The following is a 12,133-nucleotide window of genomic DNA, read 5'->3' as shown; positions in this document are numbered from 1 at the left end:
AATCCTCAACAAAATATTAGCAGATCAAATACAACAATACATTAAAAAGACCATATACCATGATCAAGTGAGATTTATTCCAGGGATGCAGGGATAGCTCAACATCTGCAAATCAATCAACGTGATACACCACATTAACAAAATGAAGAACAAAAATCACATGATCATTTTAATAGATGCAGAGAAAGCATTTGACAAGGTACAGCATCCATTTATGATAAAAACTCTGAATAAAATGGGTATAGAAGGAAAGTAACTCAACATAATAAAGGCCATATATGACAAACCCACAGCTAATATCATTCTCAATGGAGAAAAACTGAAAGCTATTTCTCTAAGAACAGGAACCAGACAAGGATGCCCACTTTTGCCAATCTTATTTAACATAGTATCAGAAGTCCTAGCCAGAACAGTCAAACAAGAAAAAGAAATAAGAGGGATCCAAATTGGAAAGGAAGAAGTGAAACTGTCACTATTTGCAGATAAGATGATTTTATATATACAAAACCCTAAAGAAATCACCAAAAAAATTTTAGAAATAATAAATGAATATGATAAAGTTGCAGGATACAAAATTAACATACAAAAATAAGTTGCATTTCTATACACTAAGAATGAAGTAGCAAAAAGAGAAATTAAGAATACAATCCCATTTACAATTGCAACAAAAAGAATAAAATACCTAGGAAGAAATTCAACCAAAGAAGTGAAAGACCCATACACTGAAAACTATACAACATTGTTGAAAGAAATTGAAGACACAAAGAAATGGAAAGATATTCCATGCTCTTGGATTGGAAAAATTAACATAGTTAAAATATCCATACTTCCTAAAGCAATCTACAGATTCAATGCAATCCCTATCAAAGTTTCAATGACATTTTTCACAGAAATAGAACAGGGAATCCTAAAATTGATATGGAACAACAACAGACCCCAAAGAGCCAAAGAAGTCCTGAGAAAAAAGAACAAAGCTCGAGGTATCACAGTCCCTGATTTCAAAATATACTACAAAGTTATAGTAATCACAATAACATGGTACTGGCACAAAAACAAACACGTAGATCAATGGAACAGAACTGAGAGCCCAGAAATAAACCCACAGATTTCTGGACAGCTAATTTTTGACAAGGGAGCCAAGAACATACAATGGAGAAAGGAAAGTCTCTTCAATAAACAGAGTTGGGAAAACTGGATAGCCAAATACAAAAGAATGAAAGTAGACCATTAACTTACACCACACACAAAAATTAACTCAAAATGGATTAAAGACTTAAATGTAAGATCTGAAACCTAAAACTGCTAGAAGAAAACATAGGCAGTACACTCTTTGGCATCAGTCTGAGCAGCATATTTTCAAGTACCAGGTCTGACCAGGAAAGGGAAACAATGGAAAAAACAAACAAATGGGACTACATCAAACTAAAAAGCTGCACAGAAAAGGAAACCATGAACAAAAGGAAAAGACAACCTAATAATTGGGAGAAGATATTTGCAAACCATATATCTGGTAAGGGGTTAATACTCAGAATATATAAAGAACTTATGCATCTCAACAACAAAGAAACTAACAACCCAATCAAAAAATGAGCAAAAGATCTGAACAGACATTTTTTGAAAAAAGATATACAAATGGCAAACAGGCACATGAAAAGATGTTCAACATCACTAATTATTAGGGAAATGCAAATCAAAAGTACAATGAGATATCACCTCATATCCGTCAGAATGGCTATAATTAACAAGACAAGAAATAACAAGTGTTGGAGAGGATATGGGGAGAAGGGAACTCTCATACACAGCTGGTAGGAGTGCAAACTGGTGCAGTCACTATGGAAAACAGTATGGAGATTCCTCAAAAAGTTAAGAATAGATCTACCATATGATTCAGCTATTCCACTGCTGGGTATTTATCAAAAGAACATGAAAACATGAATACATAAAGATTTATGCACCCCTATGTTCACTGCAGCATCATTCACAATAGCCAAGACTTGGAAGCAACCTAGGTGCCCATCAAAGGACAAATGGGTAAAGAAGATTTGGCATATATACACAATGGAATACTACTCGACCATAAAAAAGGATGAAATCTTGCCATTTGGGACAACACAGATGTACCTTGAGGGTAAGTAAAATAAGTTAGAGAAAGTCAAATACCATATGATCTCACTAATAAACAGAAGATAAAAACAACAACAGGGGCCAGCCCTGTGGCCTAGTGGTTAAATTTAGTGCACTCCACTTTGGTGGTCTGGGGTTTGCAAGTTCAAATCCCAGGCATGGACCTACCACTCAGCAAGTTATGCTGTGGCAGGGACCCACATACAAAATAAAGGAAGACAGGCACAGACGTTAGCTCAGGGCTACTCTTCCTCAAGCAAAAAGAGAAAGATTACCAACTGATGTTAGCTCAGGGCCAATCTTCCTCACCAAAAAACAAACAAACAAACACATAAAAACAGAGATTGGATGAGTGATTACCAGAGGGAAAGGGCGGAGGGGGGAGGTCGAAAGTGGTGATTAGGCACATGTGTATGGTGATGGATTGTAATTAGCCTTTCGGTGGTGAACATGATGTAATTTATAAGAAATTGAAATATACTGTATACTTGAAATTTATACAATATTATAAACCAATGTTACCTCAACCAAAAAATAAATAGGAAGAAAAAAACCAATTAGCTCTATCACACTTAATTTCTATCAGAAACAGTTTGATTTCATTTTTCAGTACAAATAAATGTGCTCATATGCATCCTCATGACAAGCTACCCTATTTTTTTTATGAGCCAGGTGTGAGTTAATTCTATTTCCTCATATATCATTTTAAAATGATGCAATTTTAATGTCCTGAACTTAACACCATTTATAGTTTAGGATCAACGTTGAATTCCTTAGAAATCAGGATTCAAATTTTAGGCAACAAAAGCCTGTTTGGGAATATAGTGTTTCTAAATTAAAATAGGATTTAAGGTACAGATATGAGCAATGAGGTCCCCTTTGCCCCATTCTTTATGGTTCCATGTCTGGAGGTACTTGGGCACCATTCTCAATTTATTCAAATAACATCAATTCAAAGTATTCCAAGTTCTATAAAATCTCTTAGTTGTATTCCTTAAAAGAGTTCAAATACCAAAATTCCATTATTAATGCCATCTTCTTCCATGGAAGAACAGTCATAAATTATTAATGGGAATAACTGGAATCTTCTATGTATTCATCAATCTGTAAAGCAATTTTCCCTATAACCCAACCAACATCCTCTACTTCTACATGTATGCTGTGAAGGACAGTGGTTTCTGAACAAAACATATTGATGTAAATGTAGCGACATCTTTTAACAGTGCACCAGGTATTATAAACTTTTCTGTACTGTTGTACAATTTCCTAGTTTTTTCAATGAATAATACTAATTGAAGTTACACGAAGTTTCAAAGGCCACTTTAAGGTCTATGTAAAAATATTAAGCTCATTTACATTTTTACTGATACCTTTAATCTTTCCTCATTAAAAAAATTAATGTTACTATTTTTGGAGTCTGGATGTTTTATCAATAAATCACATTGTGAGAGTTATTTTGTATCATCATTTGATAATAATCTCACAGGCAATGTCATTGAACAAAAATCATTACCAGTCCCACAACCCTCACTACAACATGTAAGGAATTCAGAATATCTCAATACTTCTAATGCCACATTTCACCATTTACAGAAAGAGACAAAAAAAGAAGTCTTTGATGCCTTAACTAAAGAAAGTTTTGCCAACGACAATGTTTTTAATTGTCCCTTAGTTTCATAGCCCAGGCCCTAGGGCAATGAATGTAACATTTAGAATGGATCAGAGATATGCCTTTGTTTTGTAAAGCAAAGGGGTAATTGTGAACTCGGAAGATGCAATGTCAAAAAGGCAGGGTTTCAAGACAGTAGATTTTTCACAGGAAAGGGTAAATATGGAAGTTGATGATCTGGAAATTGATTTCATAAAATCATCTGTGTCCTTGTATCCCTGGAAAAATCTTTGAGTACCTCTGAAGTACTCTTTACTTCTAGAAGCACGTTATTTCGCTGGGAAGACTGCTGACCTAGAACTGCTGCAACAGCTTCCTAACTGCTCCTCCCACTTCTAGTCTTGCTTCCCTACAGCGCATTTCCCACCGACCCTTCAAAAACATAAATCCAATCTAGTCACTCTTGCTTACAACTCTCCCAGGCTACTCAGCACACTCAGAATAAAACCCAAACATTTTGCCAGGACCTACTTGGCCATGAACTGGCTCCCCCTTCTCTCTCTCACTCTCTCCCATCCCCCTACTCCTCCACCCTCACCCCTTTTTTCATCTTTCACTTTCTACCTGCCCACTCTATTCTAACCACACTGGCATTCTCACAAGGTCATTCCCAACTATGGGTCTTTGCAATAATTCTTTCTGCCTAGAATGCTCATCCCAAGGTAATTATTGACTTACTCTCTTGCTTCATCCAGGTCTCTTCTCAAATGTTACTTCCTTAATCACCCTATATGAACCAGCATGACCACTATCCCTTACCCCACATTTCTCACTGACCCCTTTCTTGGTTGTCTGCATATTCAAAACTATCTGCAATTATATTATTTCCTCCCCTCTACTCCTCAAACAGAATGTAAACTTTATGAAATGAAATCACTGTCTCTAAGAGATAGCTGCACCTCCATGTGCATTGCAACATTATTCACAAATACTCAAGACATGGAAACAACCTAAGTGTCCACCCACAGATGAATGGATAAAGAAAATGTGGTATATAATATATATATATATACACACACATATACACAGGATGGAATATCATTCAGCCATAAAAAAGGAGAAAATTTTATTTTGCTATTTGTGACAATGCAGATGAACCTTGAGGGCATTATGCGAAGTGAAGTAAGTGGGAGAAAGACAAATACTGTATGATATCACTTATATGTGGAACCTAAAAACACCAAACTCATAGAAATGAGAGTAAATTGGTGATTGCCAGGGGCTGGGAGGTGGGAGAAATAGGCAGATGTTGATCAAAGGGTACAAACTTCCAGTTATAAGATGAATAAATTCTGGGGATCTAATGTACAGCATGGTAACTACAGCTAATAATACTGTATTGTATACTTGAAAGTTGCTAAGACAGTAGATCTTAAATGTTCTCACCACATACATACACACACAAAGTGGTAATTATGTGAGGTGATGGATGTGTAACTAACCCTATTTTTGTAATCATTTCATAATATATATATATATCAAATCACGTTGTCTATCTTAAACTTACACAATGTTACACTTCTCAATATATCTCAATTATATATCAATAAATCTGGAAAAAACAAGAATGTAACCTTCATGAGGGCAGGGACTCTATCTTGCTGCTATTCTCTTAATGCCTGGAATACTGCTAAATCAATGAAATAAGTATTCTTCTATATGTTTGCAAGGCCATATTTATAAGGACCTTCATTCCTACCTTGTTTGTGGTAGCAAAAAATAGGGACAACATAAAAATCATAGTACATTGTGAGGGCTCAGAATTTGCCACCCCAAAATGTGTCTCTTTGGCTTGATTACTTTTTTTTTTTTGCTGAGGAAGATTCTCCCTGAGCTAACATCTGTTGCCAGTCTTCCTCTATTTTGGATGTGAGTTGCCACCACAGCACGGCTGACAGAGTGGCGTAGGTCCACACCAGAACCAAACGCAGGCCACCGAAGCAGAGTGTGCTGAACTCAACCACTGGGCCACCAAGCCAGCCCCTCTTTGGCCTGATTGTTTTTAAGAACAAAAGACTCAGAAACAAATTTTGACCTTCCCCATAACTTCCTGAAAGAATTTAAGATAGAAGGCCTGTTCCAGGAAGGAGTTCTCACCATAGATAACTAACTGTAGGTATGGTAGACAGGAGGGCACCTAGCAAGGCCCATTTTATCAAAGTTCTCTCTGGGGTCTCATTGTCTACAGATGGCCCAGGAAACATTCGTCTACCGCGCATTTGCTTTTCCATCTCCATGTGAGTTGCCTTCCTCTCCTTTGAAGTCCCAAACCACTATCCCCAACATCCTCCTTTGTCTTTAGCTTAAGATGGTATTTAAGGTGCTGGCTTCAGCCATTTTGGTAAGTTACTCACTTTCCTGGGTTTCTCTGATATATACACATTATTAAATTTGTTTGATTTTCTCCTGTTATTACGTCACACATCAATTTGATTCCTAGATCAGCCAGAAGAACCTAGAGGGTAGAGATTTTTCCTCCCCTACAACATACTTTCAATACAATATGATGCAGCTGTGAAAAGAAGTGACATAATCTCAACTTTCGAAACAAAGAGGACCCCAAGATAATACTTATGCCGTGGAGTCTAGGATGCTATCAGATGTAAGACATACCTTTAAATTATTACTACCAAAAAAGGAAATGCCCAAGATGGGAGTCTAATAGGAGACGCCTATATAAAGCTGCATACAGGTAAAGACAAATGAACCTACAACATAGAAAAGATACACCAAGGAAACTTGCATATCTCAATCCTGAAAATGAACAGAAAGAAGAAAAAAAATTCCTTGAAAATGTAATAATCAGTGTGGCCCCAAAACTGTCAAGCACAGAATTTAAAGTAGTATGAGGCTGGCAGTAAGAACACATGACTGACAGAAGCAAACATCCTCCTTGGAAGAAATGGATGTCAATCCAAGACTATGATGATTGTAAGATACTATCAACTATAAGATACATCTCAATTTCAGTCATGTTAAAATGTAAAAAGATTGAGTATCCTAGAATTAATGAAATACAATATTAAGTGAAAAATAGAAGGTACAGAATGCTCCCATATTTGGGGAGAAAACGGTTGTGTGTGTATATATGTGTGTGGGGCGGTACTCTTCAATGCTTAGAAAATTTATGAAAAGATATGCAGTAGCTCTTATAGTCTTGGATAAGAGGAAGTTTTCTATTTTTTTATCCTCTTTTAATTTTATACCATGTACGTTTATTACTTTTTCTCTTAAAAAAAACTTTAAGAAATCAGAAAGAATAAAATAGATCTTTCAATGTTTTCCAAACTATACTGTAAATTCCCTTTGCAAACTCACTTCATCCTTAAACCATAATCTTTAAGAACGGAACAATTAAAAAGTGAGTAATTTCCTCCTTATGTTTGGTTGCAAATTTCACAGGATGAATCTCACCATTCTCTAAAGGAAACAACACTATGAACAAAATAATCCAGAAGTATTTATTTAGCACCCATGCATACATGATTAAGCATCAGAGTCATTTAGAACAATGAGTTTTCAGATTTAAAACAACGCCTCTAAGGTTTCACAATCTAAAGCCGAAAATGAATGTCCACACAAACCAATAAACTATTGTAGACCCACATATAAATAATTGTAGCCCTCCAGAATACTTCCCCCGTAAGAACGTGTTCAGAGGCTTAATAGATTTTATTCAGTTACATCCACAGCCCCTAAAACAGTATCAGGTTGGTAGTGGGTCCAAGTGACCAAAAAAAAGCAAACACAGAAGGCACTCAACAGTATTTCTTGAAGAAATATTTAATTGCGTAAATATTGAATACACATTTACATAAGCATTTCTTCAAAACAATCAAGGGACCAAACGTTTTTAAGTGGTGGTAGGGTAAATGGGGTTTCACATATTCATTCGACAAATATTGATTGAATTTCAACTATGTGCCAGGCACTGTGATAAACACTATGGACGTGAAAATAAATATGACATGCTCTTGACCTTGAACAGCTCACAATAATAACCTAAATTACACAGATTATATAATATGATATAAGGGTTATAATTGAGGCACATACACATGCATGTGCTATGAGAACACAGAGGGTATAACTGATTCCACAAAAGAGAATGGTAGGAAAATTTACAGAGAAATGACTTTTGAGATATGCCTTAAAGACAGCATTCTAAACCCAAATTCCTCCTGGCATCAGGAAGGTAAATACAGTAAAGAGTCCACGGTCAGAACTACCGCAAACTGAAGAGTCGATGCTTTTCTAAAAGAGACGGCTGCTACTCAGTCCAGCCAACTATCGCCTGACAAGACTGTAGGCACAATGTTATGGGGCTTCTAATTTTTCAAGGATAGACAGAAATCATATTTTTGTGTGAAAATAGTTTAGCAACTGATTTAAAAAAAAAAATCTTTTAGATAAAATAAAAATATGTCTGTTGGCTAAATCTGGCTTGCCAGTCAAGTAATTATAATCTCTGCTCTAAAGCATAAATCCATAAATCTAGTAATAAGAGAGAAAAAGGCATTCTAGACACCCCTTATTGAACTCAAATTTCTACAAAGTACAAAAGAAATCAACTATGTGTTATCATGCAACCCATTTAAAGACATATTACCTTAGGGTCCACTTTCAAGTCACAGCAGGTTTTGTAACTAAATTCTTACATGTTTATCTAGAATGAAGAAAAGGGGTTCCTAATCCAGCATTTTCTAGAGCACAAGTAATAAAAAGCCTCAAATCTATACAAGTAAAAATTAAAGGATATTTTTTCAAGTCTTTGTGAAACTAGAAATATCTTTTTATGTCAAATTTGAAATACGTCCTGTTATTGGTAAGGATTATTCCATGATTTAAACAGCATTAATATCTAAAAAGGAAGGAAGCTTTTTAAACTCGATAAATTATAATAAAACTAACTAGAAAAATGTTTAAAAATTCAGTTTGTACAAGTGAGTGCTTATAAAACTATCCATTTTGAGAAGATAATTTCTACTTACCTTTTTTGTTTTTGGACCCTAAAGGTTGGAAAAACAAAAGAATTGATAAATTAAAAAAATAATTCAGATATTTTTAACAAAAGTATCATGATTATTAGGATGTTAAAATTAGGAGAAGCCGGGTAGACTATAAGGGAATTCTCTGTACCATCTTTGCAACTTTTCTATAAATCTAAAATTATCTCAAAATAAAAAGTCTTTTAAAAAAAGAATTCAGACAAAGCTACAAACGGGTCTAGGAAAAACTAAAATAAAATAGTTCACCCACTGAAGGATCTTTTATAAACAAATTTTACACTCTTTCTTATGACAGTCACTCAATGACCCATGTTTAATGAAATGCCCTAGAACTAAAAAGAGCAGCAGTCAAGAAGACATTAGTTTAAAGGGTTCCAAAGAACAATAAGTCATTGACTAAGGATTGGTACTAATGTCGAGATGGAAAGTGTGGGAATGGTCTCATATTCTAAAGAAATAGTCTTTCTGTAAAATTATAGATTGTTGATTTTATAGAAAGAGAATATGTTATTTAAAGCAGACAAAGCTCTGATAAAACAATTTTATTCAGCAATGTCTTAGCAGATCTATTCTTCTTTGGAAATTATTTTGGAAAGCACAGGATTTCAATAAATATTTACAATTAAAAGTATTTTTCAATAATGTCACTTGCAATTTCCCGATTCCATGTGTCCTTTAGATTTCTGGTAAGGAATTTGTAGGAGATCACATGACTAGGAGATTATGCACTTTCCACACCTGAAGACATATACATGAGAAATCCTAGTTCAAGCCATAAGATTATCACGGTATAAAATATGTTTAAAATGACACAGTGTAGTAGATTACATCTTCTGGAAAAGTGTATATATTTCACTCATTCACTCAGCAGATATTTATTAATGATGTACACACAAGATGCTCTGAGACGCTGGAGATGACATAAAGGGAAATGGTAGGGACTGTGCCCTCATATAATTTTGATGAATAGGTTCCATTTTATCATATTTATTATCATATTATAATATCAATTAATAGTTAACACACTTCCATCTTGAAATAAGTACTATATAGCAGAACATATAAATAGCATTGCCCTATTCTTTTTTTTTTAATTTTTTTTTTGGAGGAAGATTAGCCCTGAGCTAACATCTGCTGCAAATCCTCCTCTTTTTGCTGAGGAAGACTGGCCCCGAGCTCACATCCGTGCCCATCTTCCTCTACTTTATATGTGGGGTGCCTACCACAGCATGGCTTGCCAAGCGGTGCCACGTCCACACCCAGGGTCGAACTGGCGAACCAGGACACCGAAACAGAACGTGCACACTTAACCTCTGTACCACCGGGCCAGCCCACATTGCCCTATTCTTATGCAGACATATTTTAAAGATGGGCAAATTGTCAACTCTCACTAGTGCTTTTAACTCATTTGGGATAAGGACATATCTTCACCCCACCTGCAAATCCTAAGAACATCATGTAGTACAGTAGTTCTCAAAGTTCAGAGGGCATAAGAATCACCTGCGATGCTTGTTAAAAATGCATATTCCTGGCATAAAAGTATACACACTCACTTCCCTCTCCTCATTGTGATTCAGTAGATGTTGCGGTTTGAACTGTGTTCTCTCAAAATTCATACATTGAAGTCCTATCCCCCAGTACCTCAGAATTTTACTTTATTTGGAAATAGGGTTGTTGACAATGTCATTAGTTAAATTAAGACGAGATCATGCTGGAATAGGGCAGATGTCTAATCCAATATGACTGGTATCCTTATAAAAAGGGGAAATTTGGACACAGACACACACACACGGAGAATGCCGTGTGAAGAATGGAGTGACGCGGCCACAAGCCAAGCAACTGCCAGAATCTAGGAGAGAGGTCTGAACAGATCCTCCCCTAGCACTGCGAGGGAGCACAGCCCTGCTGACACGTTGATCTTGGACTTCCAGCCTCCAGAATTGTGAGACAATAGATTTCTATCGTTTAAGCCACTTAGTGTACGGTAATTTGTTACGTGGCAGCCCTGGGAAACCAATACAAACAGTAGATCTGGAGTCCAGTTTGTTCCTGGAATGTGCACTTTAACAAGTACTCCAGGTGTGTTAGAAGCAAATGTTCTAGGGACCACATTTTGAGAAACATTGCTAGAGGGATCTAAGAAGAAACTCATGTATCCTTTGGAAGTAATAAATAGGTGCTTATTGTTCCCTCTATTTATCAGCAGTTTTACATTGGCTTAAAGTCCATTGACTTTCTGTTCTTCCTGATGTGAATTCTCTCCACTCCCTATTTCTTCCCACCACTTCTGGTGAACTCGTATTCATCCTTTAAAACACAGCTTGAAAAGCATTAGTCTTTCCTTCCTGCATCCACTCCTCCCTCCCTCCAGACCCAATTTCATCGTTTCCAACTCCTGTCACTCCACTGTAGATACGTGAATTGTTACAATTATAAAGTTGTATTGTAATTTGTTTAGTCTGTCTCCCAGAGTAGGGAGAGACTGTCATATTCATCTTTGTATCCTTGGCTTCCCAACTAGTTGCCAAGCACAAAAAAATGCACTCCATATTTTCACTTAATTAATGAATTAAATAACTAATTACATTTTCCACCTCCTCTAGTCTTAATCATAGGAGATGGAAATCACATTTAAGAAAATCTGAAAGGACATAATCTCATAGCTACATGTTGGCCTGTTCTTGGAGAAGACAAGACAGCCAAGGAGCGCAGAAAAATAAAACGAGAAGCTTTATCATACTTAATAAATTCAGGGCAGGCTGAGTACCTTGAATCACTAAAAAATTCATATTTCCACAAAAGACCACATAAAAAAAACTTCTCAAAGCAGAGTAAATTGCAACAGCTTTTCATTAACTACTGAGGAAGCATAAAAACACCTTTCCGCCAAGCTGCAATGAGAAAGCAATTTAACGGGAACGTGTACCATTAGTGGAAGTTACTAGGTTGGGACAAATTTTTAAGCTTAGCAATAGTGCGAGATTAGGACACCTTCTGGCCGCATCGGCCATCCCCCGTTTGCAGAAACTGGCTTGGGACTCCCACCTGCCATCGAACCCGGGACGGGAAGGCCAAACGTCAGAAGGTCGATCCCCCCTGGCCCAGGGGAATGGGTTCTTTCCTAAACCGACCTGCTCCCCTCTAAAATATGACCAGCTCTTATTACATCATTAACCCAGGTGAAAGAGAACCAATGCTCGCCCCTTCACCTGGCTCCCCCACTCCCCCTGCTCACCATGCTGAGTCAAAAACGCCCTCCGCAGCGGACCAACTCAGAGACCAGCGTTGTGAGGAAGACGCTCCCAGGTTGTCAGGACAACAAGCCCCGCCC

The 12,133-nt window shown here is 36.6% G+C and overlaps 1 protein-coding gene across 3 annotated transcripts in view; it reads right to left on the bottom strand.

Annotated features, from left to right (window-relative positions):
* DNAI7 (dynein axonemal intermediate chain 7) overlaps positions 1 to 12,114 on the bottom strand; it is a 72,451-nt gene extending 60,337 nt beyond the window's left edge. For 2 of the 3 annotated variants that reach the window (XM_046642029.1, XM_046642043.1), the window contains exon 1: positions 6,506 to 6,541. In XM_046642029.1, coding sequence (XP_046497985.1) covers positions 6,506 to 6,538 — 33 coding nt within the window. In that variant the 5' untranslated portion in view covers positions 6,539 to 6,541. Of the gene's footprint in view, positions 1 to 6,505; positions 6,542 to 8,784; positions 8,803 to 12,037 lie in introns of those variants that run through there. The other variant, XM_046642039.1, reaches the window with a different exon arrangement.
* Between the last annotated feature and the right edge of the window lie 19 nt (positions 12,115 to 12,133).

Source organism: Equus quagga, chromosome 1, assembly GCF_021613505.1.
Source record: "Equus quagga isolate Etosha38 chromosome 1, UCLA_HA_Equagga_1.0, whole genome shotgun sequence".
NCBI classification, from domain to species: Eukaryota; Metazoa; Chordata; class Mammalia; order Perissodactyla; family Equidae; genus Equus; species Equus quagga.
Note: the sequence above shows the minus strand (reverse complement) of the source record. Positions and strands in the feature narration are given on the sequence as shown.